The sequence below is a fragment of the Marmota monax genome, unplaced genomic scaffold, assembly GCF_021218885.2.
Source record: "Marmota monax isolate L192 unplaced genomic scaffold, Marmota_monax_Labrador192_F-V1.1 WCK01_AAM20220418_F8-fsc00052, whole genome shotgun sequence".
Lineage (NCBI taxonomy): Eukaryota > Metazoa > Chordata > Mammalia > Rodentia > Sciuridae > Marmota > Marmota monax.
Genome location: NW_026693473.1, coordinates 2,971,260 through 2,994,059, shown reverse-complemented (window position 1 = coordinate 2,994,059; position 22,800 = coordinate 2,971,260). Strand labels below are relative to the sequence as shown.

Here is a 22,800-nt window from a genome sequence, read left to right as displayed (position 1 = left end):
GGTAAGAAGCAACAAAAACTGGGTTGGGCAGGGTGCAGTGGTGCATACCTGTAATCCTAGTAGCTTGGGGCTGAGGCAGGAGGATTGTGAGTTCAAAGCCCAGCCTCAGCAAAAGCAACAAGTTAAGCAACTCAGTGAGACCCTGTCTCTAAATAAAATACAAAATAGGGCTGGGATGGAGCTCAATGGTTGATTACCTCTGAGTTCAATCCCCGCTACCCCCCCCCCCAAAAAAAAAATTGGGTTGGAAAGGCTAAGGAGAAAGTTGATAAATAAAAGCAAATAATATAAAAATAATAAATAAGATGTTTTTAACACATGAAAAATTTATAACTAGTTATAAAATAATATTTAGTAGTCAAGTAATTGAGAAATAGGTAAACCTAAGGAAAAAATCGGCCATAATCACACCATGTAGTAAAAATTGCTATTGAAATTTTAATGGTTTGTATCATTTAGTCTTTTATGTAACTACATATAAATTTTTAGCACAATTTGTATCACATTCTTGTATATCTGATTTAATTTTTACCTGATACTGCATTACATGTCACTAAATATACTTTGAAAATTCTATTTTTTTCATAGTTCATAGAATCCCATTAGATGTATGAACCAGTATTTCTTTATCCAGTCTCTGTTGTGGCATATATCATTTATTTTCATCTTGTTACTGTTGTGATACTATGTTAGCACATCTTTGAACACATTTACATATTTGATTATTTCCTTAAGAAAATTATTAGAAATGGAATTTGTTGGTAAACATTTTTAAGACTTTTGATATGTATTTCAAATATTTCTTTGAATATTTCTTTTGATGAATGTATCCAAATATTTCTCCAGAAAAGTACAGCAGAAGCACATGACAGTATAATTCATCATACCCTACCAACACTACAAATTTTTCCTAAGAAACTTTTTTTGTCTGCATTTATTTGATTACTTATGACATTAAGCATTTCATACCTTTCTTGAGTGGACATATAATTTATGAAATTGTGTGTAAGGCACTTACTGTTTCCATCACAGATCTAAACGAACAAAGACACAGCTGAAACTCAATAGGCAGAAGGAAGAAGAACATCTTAGATTACAATTGCAGCTTCAAAGACAGAGAGCCATGAGACTTTCTCGAGAATTACGGCTGAGTATGCTTGAAATAGTTCATCCGGGTGAGTGGCATTATCAACTTCAAAAAACTAAGAATGTTTAGAGTATCTTTTAATTAGCTAACTGATGATTTCTTTTTTTATTTTTTTTAAATAAATGACAGTGGAATGCATTACAATTCTTATTACATGTATATAGCACAATTTTTCATATATCTGGTTGTATATAAAATATGTTGACACCAATTCTTGTCTTCATACATGTACTTTGGATAATTATGTCTATCACATTCCACCATCCTTTCTAATCCTCTGCCCCCTCCCTACCCCTCCCACCCCTCTGCCCTATTTAGAATTCATCTATTCTTCCCATGCTTCCCCTCCCTACCCCACTATGAGTCAACCTCCTTATATCAGAGAAAACATTCGACATTTATTTTTTGGAGATTGGCTAACTTCACTTAGCATTATCTCCTCCAAAGCGATCCGTTTACCTGCAAATGCCATTGATTTTGTTCTCTTTTATTGCTGAGTAAAATTTCATTGTGTATAAATGCCACATTTGGGACTGTAAATTGGTGCACAATATGGAAAGCAGTATGGAGATTCCTTGGAAATCTGGGAATGGAATCACCATTTGACCTAGCTATCCCTCTTCTTGGTCGATACCCAAAAGACTTAAAAAACAGCATACTACAGGGACACAGCCACATCAATGTTTATAGCAGCACATTTCACAATAACTAAGCTGTGGAGCCACCCTAGGTGCCCTTCAGTGGGTGAATGGATTAAAAAATGTGGCATGATTTCTTTTTTCTTTTCTTTTTTTTTTTTTTTTTTGGTATTTATACCTTTGCTGTGTTTTTTTCACCTAAACCTTACTAAATTTCTTGAGTCAAAAAAAGTTGCATTTTTCTTCCAATTGATGATGAGCAGTATCCCCACCTATTTTTCTTATCTTTCAGATAAATTTGCAAAACATAAAAATTTATATTTAAAGATAGCTGTTAAAGATGTAAACTTGTTGAACGTGAGTAAGAAGTTAGAATATTGCTACATTGTGCCATTAGAACTTTACTTATTCCCTAGTACAAACCTTGTGATATCGTCTTGCCATCTGTGAGAGACTAAGCTGGAATTAGTGTAAGTGTGTTCTGGGAGGGCTGATGGGTACAAGATTGTTTTTTTCTAATTTTTCCTTTTTTATTATTCATTCCCAGGACTCTTCACTAGCACCTTATTTCTCTTCTTTTCCCTTAAATGTAGATAGTGTCCAGAGTTCTAGCCTTTCTCACGTATCCTCTTTTACTCTGCCTGGTATGTCCATCCATAACTATAGCTTCAACTATCAGTTGAATACTTGGCACACAGAATGCTTGGCACACATGTTTGGTTTCCATCCTCACCCTCTGTCCTAAGTTCTAAAGCAGTACTGTCCAGTACAATGTGTTAAATAAATAAAAGGTTATATGTCTGCATCATCTAAAACAGAAGCCCGTGGCCAGAGGTGATGTTGAGTATTTGAAATGTGTCTAATGCTTTCAAGGACCTAATTTTTAATTTTTATGTTATTTTAATCTAGGTAAGCACTTAAGTCTAATGTCTACTACTTGAGATAACATAGTTTTGTAGCAAGCTGCCTGTTGGATAGCTTTTCATGTTTATCCATAGGCATCCCAAAAACTAGTGTCATCGTTTTGCCTCCCAGATTTCCTTTTCCTTGCTTCTCCAAATTCAGGTGATGGTACCAACAATCTACTTCATTTCCAATCTGAGACATCCTAGAGTTCCTTCCCTTTCTTACCTCTACGTCTTATGAGTCATTAAATCCTATCATTTTTAATACTCTATCTCAGATATACTCCCTTTTTTTTTTTGGGTACTGGGATTGAACTCAGGGGCAGTTGGCCACTGAGCCACATCCCCAGCCCTATTTTTTTTATTTTGTTTAGAGACAGGGTCTCACTGAGTTGCTTAGTGCCTCATTATTGGTGAGGCTGGCTTAACTCAGGATCGTCCTGCCTTAGCTTCCCTAGCTGCTTGGATTTCATGCATGCGACCTTGCACCCAGCCAAATATACTCCCTTTTTATTACCACTGGCACTACCTTCTACTGATTTTTGTTTTGTTTTGTTTTGTTTTTTGTCACTTTACTACTATGAGCCCTGGGCTGTATGCTAACTCCCAGAAAGTAAAAAAAAAAAAGTAATCTGTGTAAACCAACTGAAAATTTGGATGAACACAAAGTAAAGCAGATAACCAGTCATAAACATATTTTGCCTTTTCCATCTGGTAGTACCAAGTGATTTCCTAACCATGTACTCATGATTATTTCTTTTAATGTTCTATTAAATTTTCAGCCCTTTTTTCATTATCCTGCCACAAAAATATTACGTGTCCTTTCTCTAAAGAAGGTGCATAAGCTGAGAAAGTTTTTGTTTCTACATTTTAAAAACTATGTAAAATAATAGAATTGGGGAAATTAGTGAACAATATTCTTAAAAGAGTAAGATTGTTATTATTATCATTGTCCTGATTCCAGAACTTAAAAAAACATAGTAGTAAGTATGTTGTAATAGCGTCTGTCATCTTTTTAGGTCAGTTGGAGAAATACAATCGGGAAATGGAAGAGAAGTCAGCACTAATTATCCAGAAATACTGGAGAGGGTACAGGGAAAGGAAAAAATTTTACCAACAGAGGCCATCTCTTATGGAGTATAAAGCAGCTGTCACACTTCAAAGAGCAGTGAGTCTGATGTAGTAAAAGCAGCTCTGAATAAGATGGCAAAAATGTGTTCACACCTGACACTTCTATTGACCTGCTGTAAAAACTTCATCAAGTCACTTAGCTTTCCTGAACCTATTTCTTCCTTTATAAAATAAGAACGTCTTTGCCTCTGGCCAAACTGATTTAGCCATTCAGTCCGTAATGCTTCCTTAGGACCATACCATACTGCCATGTTTTCTGATTAACATATTTTCTTTCTTTCTTGGACTACAAGTTCCTTGAAGATAAGGAGCTGTCTTATTTATCGTTGTCAGCTCTCAGAATGTGTGTGTTGTATGAATGGATATTTTTATCTTACCTTTTCCACTCAGTTCTTACATAGGTCAGTTTTATTCTGTAAGTTGAAAAGTCCTATGCAAGTGCATTATTATCAGATGTGATTCATTTAAATATACAGATGACATATTAGGTATAATTATTATTGATGACATATTAAGTATAATTATAATTCTACCTTCAATTGTAGAATGATGTTTTTAAATAATAATTTTTTCTGAAAATTTTCTAGAGCAGAATGTTTCCTTTCCTTGGAAAAGCATAACATAAGCTGTTTTTTTTTCTTTTTTTCATTTAATAATCAGTTTTTCTAATATCCACTTGTTCTCTTATACAGAATTGAACTTCATATTAGGTTTTCAGGTCTTAAAACATTTAGTTTAACAATCCTTTATTATTGAATTTTAAGATCAATTTTCAGTTTTTCACTATGACAGATATTGAACATTCTCTGTGGATTAATATTTTATGGAGGGCTGGGGTTGTAGCTCAGTGGCAGAGCACTTGCCTCGCATGCATGAGGCACTGGGTTCAATCCTCAGCCCCATAGAAAAATAAATACATAAAGGTATTGTGTCCATCTACAACTAAAAAAAAAAAAATATGGAGATATTTTAAAACTATCCAAAAGCACAGTAGAATGAGTTCTAGGGAAGTAGGAAGAAATACTTTTCTCCTCCTTCTACAGGCTCTTTTGGGGAATCTCAGGTTATAAATATAATATATCCTCCTACACTATCACTAAATTACACACACTCCTGATATTTACTCCATGCTAAACAAAAATGTCTCAGGATTTACCCATAGATAGCAAGGTTGGAGACATTTAGAAGAACCTTTTAGTCTTTAAAACTTTTACCTAAGGGCTACCTCCTTTTTAAAGTCTTCCCTGCCAGAGAATTAGCTGGGCTTTTATGAGGTTGACTTACTATCTTGCCTGATTTAGGTGAACCCAGTACTTTATTTTTTGTTCTGTTTTGTTTTGTTTTCAGAAACACTGACAAATTTAAGAAAACAGATACACATTCAAGGGAATGTGGAGCCCAGAACTTCATAAAGAGGCCCTCTGAGATAACACCAGTTTGTTAATCATTCCCTAGAGAGCAGTGGTCATCATGGGAGTGTATCTGAAATCTAGGAAGGTCAAGTCATTTTGGTTTTCATACTTTCCATGGCATCTGACATTTGCCTCATGTCTGCCCAACCAAAAGGAATTAGTCTCTGTTTAATAAGAACAAAAAGGGATGGGTCAAAATCATGTCTATAGTCTTTGTATCTCACTACCAAAATAACACTGAAGACAAAACAAAGCTAGCAAACTGGAAAAGGAAATAAGAAGATTGTTTTTTTTTTGTTTTGTTTTGTTTGTGTGTGTGAGAGAGAGAGAGATGCTGAGAATAGACCCTTTCCTAGGCAGACACTTTACCACTGAGCTACATCCCTAACACTAAAATTATTTTCAAAGGAGGAAAAGAGAAAGAAAATGGCAAAGTACAGAGAGAAGAAAAAGTAGTAGAGAATATTAGGACAATGGTCAGTAAAGGATACATTTTGCTATATTTTTAAAGCTTCATTTCTAAGATCTGTATTATCCACTATAGTAGCTATTAAGCACACATGGCTGGACATGTAACTAGACCAAATTGAAGTATACTGTAAGTGTAAAATACAGCAGATATTTTATTTATTTTTATGTGGTGCTGAGGCTTGAACCTCAGCAGATATTTTAAAGACTTGATAGGAAGAGTGTGAAATATCTCATTAATCCTTTTTTAATGCTGATTACATGTTGAAATGCTAATATTTTATGTATGTTTTTATAATTTTTATAAGATTTACTATACATAAAATATTATCTCACCTATTTATACTTTTTTAATGTCACTAAAAAAATTATATATGTGACTTACATTATATTTCTTTTTGTACCACTATTGACCTTGGCAAGTAAGAAAGGGAGATAATTCATTAGCTTCCTTGAAAGTAATAGAAGGGAATAAGTTTATCCTTTCAATCAACTTGTCCTTCAGTAGATGGGTTATTATTAGTGTCCTTGGCAGGAAAAGAAAGGCCAGACTGTTATCATCATTTTCTTCTTCCCTTGCATTATACAAAAACAAGAGACATTGCTTATCTAGTAGTAAAAATTGATGAAACACTATGAAAATTGGCCAGTTTCAAATTCCACAGCCTTACTCACATAGACAAGTTGTAACTCTCAGTAGGACTACAGTGCTAGAATTAAGTTTGAAGAGTTAGCTGCCTTTTCCTTTTGAATGTTCTAGGATGCTCTTCTCTTGCTTTCATCTATTGAAATTAAGAAGCTGAGAAAGGGGATGTGTCCTGCTCCCTAGAGCCAGAATGATGGCCAATCAATTGCTACGTGCTTGTAGCAGAAAAGTATTATAACATTATTATACATGTATGTCACTGACAAACCACAAAAGGACTTAGTGAAACAAACCAGTGGCAGTTAAACAATAAACAAAATGTTAGAGTATTGAAAAGACAAACATTAAAGAAAAGAGATAAGAGATAACAGTCAAGGAAGCTTTTCTGATCTAGAAACAGAGAACTTCCCAACATTGCATCGTAAGCCCAGGGTGGTATCAAAAGCATGGGGTGGAAGACAGAAAGAGGCAAAAAAGAAAAGTCAAGGAAAAGGAAGAATAGAGGGAAAGGAAAGGGTCCTCATTAGGGTTGGCAGGGTGCACAAGAACAGTAAAGGATCTAGTATCATACTAATAACAGTTTTATATACTTAATGTTATGACCTCCATTCATTTTTTCTTCTCAGCTCTCAGAGTGCTGTCAGTCAGGCTTATATCCTATAGACAGTATATTGGAATCATTTTCTCTGGGAAATATGAACAGCCCAAGAGAAAAGTCATAAGTATGTTCACACTGAAGTGCCCCAATGAAACAATATGGTTCATTAACCCTATATTGGAGTATACAGTAGATAATCCCTACCCAGCTGCTCAGAATTTCAAAATAGCTCCTTATGGCCCACCCTTAAATATCAGCTGAAAAGATAAGTGTCTTAGAACAGCTGAGGAAAAGCCATGACCAAAACAAACTGAGTAATGCTATTTGGTAGAAGGAGACATTGCAGAAATTGTAAAATAAAATTTATCTTTACATATTATTTCTTCAGATAAAAGAAGATAATTCCAGTTGGAGATGGTTTAGGACTGATGTAAAGGAAAGCGTACATAAACACCTTTTAATAGTGGGAATTAAAAATTCATGAAACCAATTCAGGATGTTGTATAAAAGGGAAAAATAGAAATAAAATTTGATAGAAATATTGAAAATCATAAAGACCTAAGGGGGAAGTTAAGGAAACATCTTAGAAAGTGACACAAAAAGATTATCAGTCCAGGATGTTCAACACCCAGAAATTTACAGTCAAGAGCAGAAAAAAACAGGAGAGGAAATCAAATAAGTTAAGATTTTACAAACTGAATATTATGACCTTTAGATTAAAAGGACCAACTAAATATCTAAGACAATGACAGAAACACACCTACATTTATTTTACATTACCCAGAAATATACTAGGATCAAATGGAGTTCTCAGTAGCACATACTTAACCAAACACCAATTAAGGGCAAGTCAAAGACTTTTTAATTTAGTTTTATTTTATTTTTTGAGATGGGTCTTGCTAAATTACTTAGACTGGCCCCAAACTGGTGATCCTGCCACATCAGCCTCTCAAGCAGTTGCAATTACAGGCACATAGTACTGCCCCTGCCTTCCCAAAGACATTTATAAGCATCACAAAATCTCTGAAACAAAGGAGTAATCCAAGAGAGAAGACAGTGTGGAATCCAAGAAATGCAAAGGAACAGTGAAAGGAGTAGCCAGTGGTGAATGGGGACGACAGGATAACAGCTATGCCCCAAGAATAGACAGAGTCAAGTCAGAAAGTATGTCCAAGAAAATGTATTTGGCAGAATGCCTGATGTGTTGTAATGTCTTCACAATTAGGGCAGAGTTCACATAACTGGTAGTAACTATATAGAAAATGAAGCACAAAAACAAAAGAGAAATTTTAATCCCAGAGTAAATGTTCAAGAAAGGAAAAATAATCATAATGTATGCTTCAAAAGTGAATAGCTTTTATGTAGTAATAATGTGTAAATATTTAACATTGATTTAACTAAAATTTTGACATAATAATGTTGGATGGATGGGATATGGAAAGTATGTGGGAATATAAACAGTAAAAGGAATTTAAATCCGTATTTTACATTCTGAAAAAATAAAACAGAAAAGTAGATGGAGCTCACTATCAAAAGAAAAACCTGATAAAAGTTATTTCCTTTGGGATTGGGAACAGGGTAGGGCAGAGAATGGTTGTTCGGATAATTATTACTATAACACTGACACTTTAAACAATAGAATTATACCAACAAACTTTCTTTGGAAAGAGCCAGATAGGGAAATATTTTAGGCTTTACTGGACTGCACGTCTTTGTAGCTACTAAACTCAACAGTTGTAGTACAAAGGCAGCCACAGACAATAGTAAACAAATGAGTGTAACTGTATTCCAGTACAACTTTATTTGCAGACATTGAATTTTGAATTGCACAAAGTATTACATGTCACGAAAGATTCTTTTCCTTTTGAATTTTTTTAACCATAAAACATACAAAACCATTTTTAGCTTTCAGGCGATATCAAACCTGATAGCAGCAGGGCACGGTGGTGCACACCTATAATCTAGTGACACAGGAGGCTGAGACAGGAGGACCACAAGTTCGAGGTCAGCCTGGGAAGTTAATGAGATCTTGTCTTGAAATAAAACAAACTAAATAAAAAAAGATGGAGGTGTAGTTCAGTGCAAAGTGCCCTTTGGTTTACAAAAAAAAACAAAACAAAACTGGAAACAGACTGGATAACTACTTCTTTAAAGAGTGTGAACTTGTAACTTTGATGAAAATAAAAACAACAAAGAAAAGAGTTAAGAAAAGTGGGAAGAATGATTTTGTCTCAAATCATGCCTGTTACAAGATTTGTTTTCCATTGTTTTGTGGTGATGGAGATTCAACACAAGACCTCATGCATGCTGGGCAAACACTATACCACTAAAGTATATCTCCAGTTCTATTACAAGATTACTTATTTTACCAGGAGTCCATTCTGAAGGACATGAGAAAAGACATTCAGACAATGCTTTTGTCCCCAGCCTCATTCCTTACAATTCTATAATATTTTCTCAATTACCAAATGTTTTCTTCTATATTATTTCTTTGATGTTTACAATCCTATAGGACATGTAGAATCAGGATTCCTGTTTTCTATAGACATAGAACCTTTCATAGAGCTCATGTCACTTGCTCAGAATCATATAGTTAATGAGGAATTAGAATTGAGACTAAATCAATATTTATTTACTTTTTTATCTCCATTGCTTACTACAAAAATGATATCTGAATACACCCTTATAAAACTTTGAGAGCACTACAGAATGTAAATGGTCTTTGCCTTACAGTAGTGCAAAAGTGATATGCATTCAGTAGAAATCAAACTATGGTGTTAGGTAGGTTAATGCATTTTTTACTTATAGTATTTTCAACTTAAACAGTGTTTTTTTTTTTTTTTTAGGACATAACCCCTCACATGTCATGAGCATCTGTAGAATTAAAAAGTCACTGTCCTTCCTTACTCGGTCATAGTCCTGTCCCCCTCCTCATATACACTTAGAGTTACCATTGTTACATTGGTGTTATTACTCTACAATGTAGGGAGAAGATACTATTAGGGGAGAAAAAAAAAAGAAAAATAACAAACGTTTTTTTCTCCTCAGGTCCTTAAATTCCTAGCAAAGTGCCGTAAGAGAAAGAAACAACTTGCTCCTTGGCAAAGACTCCAGGAACTCACTGATGCACGCAGAGTTGAACTGAAGCAACAAGTGGATGATTATATCAGAAGACATTCAGTATGTAGGCTTCTATGCCATAATATCCATATTACACTATTCCATTGCATGGTATCTACCAGTAAAGCAGGGTTTTATGATTGTGAACATTATTGTTGAAATAAGATGATTCATTGACTTTACCATAGTGTTAATGGATTTGTAGACATTATTTATAGTGATATGGCCATAGAGGTATACTTAGTGGCAAAATGTACTTTGCTTCAAATCAGTTATATCTTTTATCATACTAACAAGACTATGTCATTTTTTTTACAATACTACAATAAAACTTTAGCTATGTTGCATCTTCCAAAACAATAATAGTATATGTAGCTGTCAGTATTCATTCCTATATATATGTGCTCAAACAAACATGAAAAATTTGCTAGACTGTTAATGAACCTTAAGGAGCTGATAAGATATAGCATTTAACTATCTACCTTTTATGATTTTATTATTATAATACTGCTAACACTTTTTTCCCCAACAGAAAGATCCATATCTTTGACTTTCAGTGAACACAGTACTGCAAATCAAGTGTTATTTGCTTCTACCATTCTCTTCTCTCTTTCTCTCATACTAATATGCTTCTTGAATTTTACAGAGAAAATTGACAATTTATACATTTTAATCAATCAGAATTCTTATTTCTCTCATCTGAACCAACCACTCATAGTATCTCTTGGCACTGTTCACATTAATTTTGTTGATTATGATATCATTGTGTTTTAGTTCACTAGAATAGTCAACTAGTCTCCCTCCCTCCCTCCTTGCCTTTCTCACTCCTCCTTCCCACACACATAAACATATACTTCTAAAACCTAAAGATTCTAGGTAACTAATGTTAGAGGTTTGATATGATATTTAAGTATTTCTGTCATTTACCCTTTCATTCTTCTGAAGCTCCCAGCCCCTCAAAAATATATATACAAATAGGAAGCAGAGTACAAATGTGTTAGTGACTAAGTATGAATTTGATAACCACTGGAACATAGAAATGATAAAAACTAATTTAGATAGCAGGGTTTAGTCCAGTGATATAACTAAGGCCTCCTGCTTATAGAGGCTTTAATATTTATTATATAAATTTTTAATAAAAAATAACTGACTCTTATAATGTGTACCACATGGCAAATATTTTCGGGCCATTTAGCCTGTATGGTAGCTATTTATCTCTGCTGTAGTAGCATTAAAGCAGCCAAAGAATATACATAAATCAATAGGTGTGGTTATGCTTCAGTAAAATTTATTTTCAAAGGATATTAGCTTTAGTTTGCTGGCTTTTTTTTTTTTTGGTTGATATACATGTGGTTTTGCTTCAGGTAAATATTGGTGTCATAGCCCTTTTTACAGGAAGCTGAAGAAGAAGGACTTGTAGGATGGGAGCAACGAATATTTTATATACCAAATAACATTTTTTGTTGGCCCAAGGATTTTTTTTTTACATAATTCTGCTCAGACCTCTTTGAAAGGGTGAAAACAAACCTAATAACCCTATGATAAGGCCTTTGTTTTGAACAAAAATTATGGTAATTTTTAGTAGTATCTATAAGGTCTAAAAATAAAAATGCATAAAATCAAGGAGGGGAGAAATAGATATATAAGGGTGAAAGGCTTTTATATATATAAAGTTGTATGCATCACTCAAAGGTGATTGAGAAATTAAAGAGGTGTACTCTGAATCCTAAATCAATCTATAGCTCAGTTGGTAGAGTGCTTGCCTCACATGCAAAAGACCCTGAGTTTAATCCCCAGCACCACCAAAAAGAAAACTAAATCAACCACTAAAATTAAACAGCAAAAGAGTTAAGCTAATTAGCCTATAAAGGAAATTAAAATGAATCATAAAGGCTAGGGATATAGCTCAGTTGGTGGAGTGCTTGCTTTGCATGCAGAAGGCCCTGGGTCCAATCCCTAGCACCCAAAAAATAAATAAATAAATAAAACATACTTTATTAGCGGGCAGAAAAAAAGGAAGCATTAAAGAAAGTGATGGGACAAATAAAAAATATCAAAATGATAGACTTAATAATGACCATATTACAATAAATGTAAATGGTCCACCAATTAAAACACAAGTATTTTCAGATTAAATTAAAAAGTAAAGCCTGAGTATAGAAACATATTTTAAATATGAAAATATAAAAAGATATAGCAAAGTATAATGGTGTAGGGCTATTTTTAATGAAGAGAAAATTTAAAATTTCTAAATGTTTATGTACCTAATGACAGTTTCAAACTACATGACACCAACATGAATAAACCTTTAAGAAATGCTAAGTGAAATAATCCAGACACAAAAGGAACGTTTCATTTATCTGAGTTAGAATAGTTAACTTGATAGAAGCAGAAAATTAAATCATAGTCTCCAGGAACTAGAAGTTAGAGAATCTAATCTAGAAATAAACTCATATATATAGCCAGTTGTTTCTTTACTTTTTCATTCTTCCAAAGTTAATGCAGTAGAGACACTGAAGCAATTATATATCTTAAAAAATTGAACTTGGATCCACACATCATATCATTTACAAAATTTAACTCAAAATGAATAAAAAACTTGAATGCAGAACATAAAATTTCTTGGAGAAAAATTGTGACCTTAAGTTAGGCAGAGATTTCTTAAATACAATACCAGAAGCAAAAAGGAAAAAAAAAATGATAAATTGAGTATGTAAAAACTTAAAACTTCTGCTCTTCAGAAGACACTTAAGAGAATTAAAAAAGAGGACAGATTGGGAGAACATTTTTGCCAAGCATATCCAGAATATAGAAAAGGTCCTTTAATCCAGAATAGTGAAAGAACTTTCAGAACTCAACAATAAGGGCTAGGGTTGTAGCTCAGTAGTAGAGGCACTGGGTTTAATCCTCAAAACCACATAAAAACAAATAAAATAAATGTTTGGAGCAAGATACTCCCTTTAAAAAAAAAACTCAACAATAAGAAAGTATATGACCAATTTTCTAAATTAGACAAAATTCAAACAGAAATTTCATCCAAAGAAAATACACAGGTAACAAAAGATGCGTCATTAGTCATTAAAACAATTTTAAAAAGTGAAAGAGGCCAGACAAGTTAAAATGCATGCTATGTGATTTCCACTTATATAAATTTTAAAAATATAAACTACAGTTAACAGAAAGTAAGTCCATGGTTGTGTGATATGGGAAGATGGGAAGGGTGTGGGTAAGGGAATATCAAGGATATTTAGTGGTGATAAATATTTATTATCATCATGGTGATGGCTTCATATACATAACATCTGTCAACGCTTAATAAATTGTACCCTTTCAGTATTTGCTAGTGATTATATGTCATTTTTACTGCAGTAAAGCTGCATATTTTAAAAACAAAAAATGTGACCTAAATGCTGTTTTTTTTTTTTTTTTTTAAGTTGGGATTAAGGGTTCTGAGCTTTTAAAGCATAATCAGACTGGCTATTAATAAAATATGACCAATGAGCCAGACACAGCGGTTCATGCCTGTATTCCCAGCTATTCAGGAGGCAGAGACAGGAGGATTATAAGTTCAAGGTCAGCCTAGATAACTAAGTAAGACGCTATCAAAATACAATTTTAAGAAGGTCTGGGAATATAGCTAAGTGGTAGAGCATGTGTGAGGCTTTGGGTTTAACCCCCAGTACTGAGGGCGGGGGAAATTTAAAAATATGACCAATCTCTTAGGTTCTGGTCAATCGTATTAACAACTCCTTCTTTAGCCAAATAACAGAACCTAATTGCAGAGAGGTACAGAAGCACAACTGACGCTTCTTCTCTGTGAGCAGAGAGAGAATGAAAGGAGAGAGAAGCATTTTTCCTTTCCACCAAATATATCATAGGTTCTTGAGCTCTATAGAGTAGGCTGATTTGCTTTTAACAGTTTTAATAATTTACAAATTTAATTAACTTTATAAAAATTACATACTCAAGCCACATGCACCACTCCCCAAATTCTAATTTAGTAAATTTGATGCATAGCCTCATTATTCTATATTTTTAAATTTTTAAAATTTGTTTTAAATGTAAAAATCTGCAAAACACAATTTTAATCATATCTTAATATAAAGTCTTTAAGAACATTTATATTGTTGTATAATCATCGTCACTATTCATCTTCAAAATGGTTTTCATCTTAGATAACTGAACTCAAACTGTATCCATTAAACATGAACTCCCTTCCCTCTCCACCCAGCTTCTGAACCATCATTTAAAACCATTTTCTCTCTATGAGTTTGACTACTCTCCTGTAAGTACCACATAGGACTGCCTTCATAATGTATCCATCTGTGCCTGATGTATTTCACTTTGTATAATATCTTCAAGGTTAATTCATGTTATAGCTTATAAGTCTGAATAGTATTCCATGGTATGTTTATAAGACTTTTTGTTTATCCATTAAACGATAGTACGATAGTACATAGGGTTCCAGTCTCTCCTCAATCTTGCCAGCATTTGCTCTGTTTTTATAACAGATAATAGGTGTGAAGTTTTATCTCATTATGATTTAGATTTGCATTTCTTTAATGACTAATGATTTTGAGTATCTTTTCATGTGTTTATTGACTATTTGTATATCTTTACAGAAACATCTGCCCATTTTTAAGTTATCAGATATATGATTTGCAATTATTTTATGCCATTCTGTGAGCCACCCTTTTACTTTGTCCTGATATACAAAAGTTCTGCATTTTAATGAAGTCCTGTTTTTTAATTGTTGTTGCCTAGACGTTTGGTGCAAGAAATCATTGCCAAAACCTATATTGTGATGCTTCCCTTATATTTTTTCCAAGTTTTACAGTTTTAGCTCTTACATTTAGGTTTTTGATATCTACCTACCTACCCCTCCACACCTGCTCATAACCTATATGTATCTGTGAGGGTATTGCTTGTAGGACCCTCATGGATATCAAAATTCTCAGATGCTTAATTGGCATAGTATTTTTCCCATGTAACCTATACACATCTTCTATATACTTTAAATCATCTCTAGACTGTTTATATTACCTAATACAATGTAAATGCTAAATAAATTGTTGTTATGCTATATTATTCAGGAAATAGATGATCAAAAAAAAATTTCCTCACTAAAAATGTCATGTTTTCCTAATACTTCATTATTGTAGTTGGTTAAATCAAATTTGTAGTTGATTTGGAGGGATGACTAATTCTGGTGCGTACTCCCCCTGTCTTTTAAAACAAAGTGCTGCTTTGGCCATACTTTTATTTGCTTAAGATTCTGTGGCTGAAAAGTAAGGTATTGACTAGAACAGGCTTACAGAGAAAGCTGTGGTGAAAAAGCTATGGTGTCAGAAACTTTATCAGCTCTAAAGCTAAGATTATTTCCTCCTTATCCAAACTAATCATTTAAGTTTCCCTTAAATTAGCTGACTAACCAAAGGAATATGACCTTATAGCTGATTTGTGTCGCTCATTCTGTGAAACCAGAAGCAGTTATAACATAACTTAGATATCTAAGTTTGGGAGTAGGAATGAGTCCGAAGTAAGATTGTATTTCAAATGGGGTCCAGAACTAAAAGAATTGTCCTCAGACAGTGTCTTTACCAAACCCTTCGTAAATTTCACTACGATCTCTCAATCTTATCTCTTCACCCATAATACCACATTGTCTGCAGAAGTGATACATGGTATTACACCAAAAAGAAATTTTCCCACCTGCATTTTTATCTAAGTCTGTTTTGAAATCATTAGTACTTACACAAGTAAAGTAACAGGAGTCATTCATGAGATACATACAGCTAAGTATTCTAGAACTCTTAGTCACTGAGCAAAACACAGTTAAATGTCCTTCTTGTGACAAGTTTTTCTCTCTTGTTTTTCCAGGGTTCTCAGATATCAGGTGTGGCCAGCAGGGAGCTCCATGCCCAGGCTCAAGAACAACTACAGCACTACTTTATGGGTAGGACCCTGGAAGAAAGAGCTCAGCAGCACAGAGAAGCTCTTATGGCTCAGATCAGCACCAATATTGAACAGTTAATGAGTATGTGCCTTCCATTTTTGTTTCATAAAAGAAATAGCCTATGCAAGAAATGTGGCATCCAAAATCTTCACAAGAAAACCATTGTTAATGGTCTTTTAATCAAACTCCCATCCCCAGGAAATTTCTAGATCCTGTCAGCACACAATGATTTCAAATGATGCAGCTTCTATAACTTCCTTCTTGTGGACTTCTCTCAGCCTTACTAACATTCATATATGTCAGCCCAGACAAAGTTATAAATTTCAAATATACTGAACCCTACTAGCCAGATTCTATGTAATCCCAGAAGCTTTTAGTCATTTTTGAAGATGATGATAATAATTTTATCATTCTTTTTAATTTTACTTATGTTTTGGTCCTGGAGATTGAACTCAGGGACACTAAACCACTGAGCCACATCCCCAGCCATTTTTTGTATTTTATTTAGAGATAGTGTCTCACTGAGTTGCTTAGTACCTTGCTTTTGCTGAGGCTAGCTTTGAACTCAAGATCCTCCTGCCTCAGTCTTCCAAGCTGCTGAAATTACAGGCATGCGCCACTAGGCCTGGTTATTTTATCATTTTATAATGAAGTGCTTTCACAAAAGTTTCTGTGAGTGACTGTGAGTGTTTCTACCAGCTATAGCAGCAGCTGTTGGATACTAATATACCATCCAAAGTAACAGATTCAGAATTCCTGTGTTGTAGCCGAGTTCCAGCTCTGTAGTTTCAAGTTCCTACTTGTTTGGCATAGGATGCTTCCACTGACCTGTTTATTTTCTGTTTACTACAGAGGCACCAAGTCTGAAGGAGGCAGAAGGGAAGGAACCTGAGCTATTCCTAAGTAGATCCAGGCCTGTGGCAGCCAAGGCCAAGCAGGCCCATCTCACTACACTGAAACACATACAAGCACCCTGGTGGAAAAAGCTTGGAGAAGAACCAGGTGATGAGATTGATGTTCCAAAGGATGAGCTTAGTATAGAATTAGGAACATTATTCATTGGTGGAACCAAACCGCCCTAGGGAGTTACCATGAAAATTGACACATTTTATATTTCAGGAAATTATATTACTTTTGCCTCTGGCATATGCTGTTAGACTAGAGCTATCCTAATGTGATTTTCCAGAGGTTTCTCTCCCAACAAGACTTACAGACAGTAAGCAAAGAGTTATCATCTACCTCTTTTTCAATTCTCTTTTTCTTTTTTCTACACCCCTGTCTGTGGTCCCACATAGTATTTGTGTGGCTTTCATTGTGAAACTAAACTCAGTACGGCATTATATTGTTGATTAAAATGTGAAATGTCTTTTGTTTCTGCTCTTTTACAATTAAATGGTTTTTTTTTCTAAATAAATATGTTCAACAGTTGTTCTGAAAAACTTGTCAGGATTATTTCAGGTTTTATGTTGTTATTTAGAATTATTGTTTTTATCATCATCATCACCAGATGTATGTTCTTGGCCTTTATTAAAAGGTAAGGAAAATAAGTGATCAATTGAAAGACATTTCACTCTTCTATAAAGTAATGGTTGTACTCATTTTCCGTTTTCTTACTTCTAAAAGGAACTATATATACACATAAACATGGAATTGGAGTCTATGCAGAAAAAATTTCTCCAGATACAACTGCATTATTTTAATTAAATTATGACAACTCTATAACTACTGCTTCCCTTTTGTCTCCTTGGAATCTCAGAGCTAAATATAATGTCTAATTTTCATTGCATTCCTAGATACGTATTCAGTTATTTGGCTCTAATTTAATAATCCCTGATTTATGTATTTACTTTTAATTATATTTTAATACTCAACGTCACCTCAGATTGTGTTTGTAACAATACAGAATTTAAGGGGCTGGGGATGTGGCTCAAGCAGTAGCGCGCTCTCCTGGTATGCGTGCGGCCCGGGTTCGATCCTCAGCACCACATACAAAGATGTTGTGTCCACCAAAAACTAAAAAAAATAAATATTAAAATTCTCTCTCTCTCTCTCTCTCTCTCTCTCTCTCTTTAAAAAAACACAATACAGAATTTAAGTTAAAACAGGAAACAAATCATGACTCTCTATCATAAAGAACCCAGAGGGTTCTCTTTGTGGAAATCAGTGAAAATACTAGAATTTCTAGATTGGAAGACCAAATGTATAATGTCTATTTTCCCAAAATTCATTTTAGTAAAATTCCAGTCAAAATCCTAATGTACTTTATATTCATAGTTGGAAAAAATGTATATAATTCACCTATAAGACTAAACAAATGAGGGCTGGGGTTGTAGCTCAGTGATAGAGCACTTGCCTAGCACTTGTGAGAAACTTGGGTTCGATCCTCAGCTTCACATTAAATACTAAATAAATAAATAAAAGTATTGTGTTCAACTAAAAATATTTTTTTAAAAAAAGAAAAAACAGATGAGAATTCTGGTTTTAATTAGAATGTAGAAAGCTAAATGAAAATGTTGCTCCCACCTTAATTAAAAAAAATGCCAGATGATCTACAACAAATTTTCTTGAACCCATCAATCAGATAGCTAAGGCCTCAAGCCAACCAAGTAAACCAATATGGAACTCAGCAGCTGTGAAATAAGGTATTTCATCTTTGATAGAGCGAAGGAAAAACAGGTGATTATGTGAGAAGAAATCAACTAAAATTTTAACAAATTCCTAAAGGCCAATGTGGGCTAGGATGTCCACTCAGAATACCTAGGATTCCCACAAAGAGAATTAGAACCAAATGCTCACAAGAAAGGTTAAGGGCAAGGCAGGAAGCCTGAAGAAACCTCCTTAGCGGCACAGGCAAACATAAGGCTGCTACAGGACAACATAAAGCAGCTCTCAAAGCTCCACCCACTTCTCCAGTCCTTTCTCTTAAAAGTCTTAATCTGCTGGAGCAGGAAAAGCAAGCTTTCTTACCTCCAAGAGTCAGGCTAATTCCATTGCATGTGAGAAAGAATTGGGGAGGGATAGAAACAGGCACCCTAAAGACAATCAGAGTATTGCTGAAGACCAGGCAGAAACAAAAACACTTCACTGCCGTAGTCCGACTGGGCTGCCTAAGTCCGGCTGGGCAAAATAACCGAGAGGTGACAAGCAACTTGAAGGTTGAAGCAGGAACTACTTTATTGTGAGTGATCTCAGCAGGAACTGAGAACTCAAACTAGCGGGCACCCAAGGTAGCAGGAGCCACTTCTCTGCCAGACCGCAGAGGTACATATACCCAACTAATTACACACAGCTTAACTTAATTGACATCATCTAGACACAGCAGTCAGTCATTAAGGAATCCTCATCATCTTAATGGCTCGCTGGCCTTGGCTCACAAACCACTCCTCCTAGCATACTGCCAGGCGCCATCTTAACTTGGTTGTTGCCCTCATCATCTCCCCCTTTTGTTTAATTTAAACAACAAGTATGTGGCTTAGGGACCGTGCCTGTTTTAGGTTGTCCAATACTACATATGGTCCTTACCCATCATTGGATGGTCTGACCTCAAATCGTCAGCCTCCTGTCTTAGGTTGGTATCATTGTAATTGGATCTTACCCGTCTTTGACTACCGGCCCAACACACTCAGCCATTCTTTTGGATAACGACCATCACACAAGCAGAAGGGAGGAGGATACAAAATGCCATGATATCAAGCCATTGACTGCTAAAAGTGAGAAACCGCTGGAAAAACTGTACCACAGATGACACTGTCAGCAAAGATACCCTGGTACTAATTACAATTTGTTGTATCAGTTCATAATGCATATAAGTGATATACAGTCCAGGTAAGTTCGCAAGCAGCCCAAAGCAGAGGAATCCATTAATATGTCTATTTTTTCTTGAAGTAAATATTAATGCAACAGTTTGTACAGATTGTGTGATAGCCATCGCAGAAGCTGTAGTAGCAGCAGCAGAAACAGCAACAGTTTTGATGATGGCAGCTGTAATTCCGAAGTCTCATTTGGTTTTTCAGTAATACTGGAAACTATTTACATTATCCTGAACAGAATTATCAAATGTAATGAAAAGGAAAGGTGAAAGTAAATAAACAGATCTGTTAACCTCCTTATTTGTTCACTTTTTAAAACAATACCCAATTTAAATTAAACTGTTTAAATCATGTGAATAAAAAATACTTGGATCCATTTTTTCATGAGCGCTTCTAATATATGGACATACACACATACAGACATACAACACGTAACACAAGTGTGCACACATAACAACAGTAAAGGCTTTGTAGCTTTTCACAGAGGAAATCTCCATTGCAATGTTTAAAAACTGCACAGTTGATTAAAAAAAAATAAAACTGATCAGAAAAACATTAACCTAGGTCTGTATGAGCTCAAAAAATAAAATAGAAAAATTCTTTTTGTAACTTGCATATGAGTTTGAAGGTATTCCCACAAGTAAGCCTCAAGGTTTTTTACATTTGAAATAAGCCTTAATGGTGCTCATTAGCCTCCAGGTGTAGGAAAACCATTACCGCAGACATAAGAATAGTTAAACTGGGGTTCTGGATATCAGCTGTTATGGATTTTGAGCCAAATCATCTTCTTTTTGGTCTGTAGATATCGCTTTAGTTAGTCTCTCTGGAATCCAAATCGGCTGCTGTTCTCCCTGTGGAAACACACAAACACACCTCCGACTCCCGACAATTACTGGGTCAGGACCTTTCCATTGTCCAATTAGAATATCCTTCCAAAGTACCTTTGGCTTATGTACATTTTTTGGACACATGTGCCTTTCTACAGCACTAAGTCCTAATGAATCCAAATTTAAAAAGTTTAACCTAAAAAGGGTTATGTTAAGTTTATCTTTGGGGGATTTATATCCCTTCCCAATTCCTTCTTTTTGTTTTAATAAGTACATTTTAATAGTTTGATGAGCTCTTTCAACTATGCCTTGTCCCTGTGGATTATATGGGATTCCTGTTATGTGACTAATGCCAAATGATGAGCAAAATTGCTTGAAAGAAGCAGAAGTATAGCCAGGGCCATTATCTGTTTTTAACTGTTTTGGAACGCCCACAGTGGCAAAATTTTTTAAACTGTGAGATATAATATCTTTAGTTTTTTCTCCGGTATGAAGGGAGCCTATTAAATATCCGGAAGAAGTATCAACTGTAACATGTAGATATTGTAATTTTCCAAATTCTGGCTAGTGTGTGACGTCCATTTGCCAGATATGATTAGGTATCAGTCCTCTAGGATTGATTCCAAGACTGACTTGTGGTATAAAAGTCACACAATTTTGACATTGTTTTATTATATGTCTAGCTTGTTCCTTAGTTATTTTAAAACGTTTTCATAAAGTATTAGCATTAACATGGAAGGGTTTGTGAAAATTTCTAGCTTCCAGTACAGAAAAATATGTATGTCATGTGTTGTTTTATCTGCTAAATCATTGCCCAAACTAAGGGCTCCAGGCAATCCTGTATGTGCCCTGATATGTCCTATAAAGAATGGATCTTTTCTGTCCCAGATTAAACTTTGTATAGCAGAAAGCAAAGAAAAAACAGTAGAGGAAAGGGAAATCCTACCAGCATATTCAAGGGAATTTATAGCATATATACAAACTGTCAGAAAATAAATTAAATACAGAATCTTTAAACATCAAAAAAACTTGTAATACTGCATTAAGCTCTACCTTTTGAGCTGATTGTTCGGGTACTAAAAATGTAAAAGCTTGATCAGGGGTAATTACTGCTGCTGTACCATTATTTGACCCATCAGTGAATATATTTGGAGCATTCATGATAGGTGTTTTTCTTGTCATTTTTGGAAAAATTACAGGATGTGAAGACCAAAAAGACAACAAAGGATTAGATGGTAGGTAATTATCAAATGAACAAGTAGATTTGCACATGATTATTGCCCCACTATTTAACTCATTAGCTAACTCGTTAATTTGATCCATAGTATATGGAGTGATAATTTTGGCAGAAATTCCAAACACTCCCTTTGCTGCCTTTATTCCTTTGAGTATTAATTGCCCTACAGCCTCAGGATACCTAGTGAAAAATAGTGTTAGGTGAATAAGATAAATGTATCCATAATAATGGACCTTCTTGCCAAAATACTCCTGAAGGAATATTTTTTGTTGGTAGTACAATAAATAATAAAGGCAAACTTATATCAATTCTATCCAAATGCATATTTTCCATATATGTTTCAATGAGTTATAATGTCTCTTGTTTCAGGTGTTAACATGCGGGGTGAATTTGGATCTGATGGATCTTTTAGGGTATTAAATAAAGGTCCCAACTCTCCTGTTGGTATGCCTAGATAAGGCCTTATCCAATTTATGTCTCCTAACAACTTTTGAAAGTCGTTAAGTGTTTTAAGTTGATCTACTCGTATTTGAATTTTTGGTGGACGGACCATGGTCGAGGATAATAGAACTCCTAAATAATTAATCAGAAAATTCAATTGTATTTTATCTATTGCTATCTCTAGATTATAATATTTTAATAAATTTGTAAGTGTGGCATAACATTCTAACAATGTGTTTTTATCTTTGTGTGCTAATACATCATCCATATAGTGAAATATTTGTAGTTCAGGATTTTGATTTCTAAGTGGCTGGATTGCTTTGTTAACATAAATTTGACATATAGTTGGGCTGTTAGCCATCCCTTGAGGGAGTACTTTCCATTCATATCTCTGATCAGGACCTTTATGATTCAGCGCAGGGACAGTAAATGCAAAATGTGGACTATCCTCAGGATGAATTGGAA

At 34.5% G+C, this 22,800-nt stretch overlaps 1 protein-coding gene across 3 annotated transcripts in view; it reads left to right on the top strand.

Moving 5' to 3' along the window:
- Positions 1-17,449, top strand: part of Iqcb1 (IQ motif containing B1) — a 49,345-nt gene extending 31,896 nt beyond the window's left edge. For all 3 annotated transcript variants that reach the window (XM_046458024.2, XM_046458026.2, XM_046458027.1), the window contains 5 exons: positions 1,033-1,175; positions 3,710-3,858; positions 9,994-10,125; positions 15,946-16,102; positions 16,874-17,449. In XM_046458024.2, coding sequence (XP_046313980.1) covers positions 1,033-1,175; positions 3,710-3,858; positions 9,994-10,125; positions 15,946-16,102; positions 16,874-17,103 — 811 coding nt within the window. In that variant the 3' untranslated portion in view covers positions 17,104-17,449. The remainder of the gene's footprint in view (positions 1-1,032; positions 1,176-3,709; positions 3,859-9,993; positions 10,126-15,945; positions 16,103-16,873) is intronic.
- Positions 17,450-22,800: the final 5,351 nt, after the last annotated feature.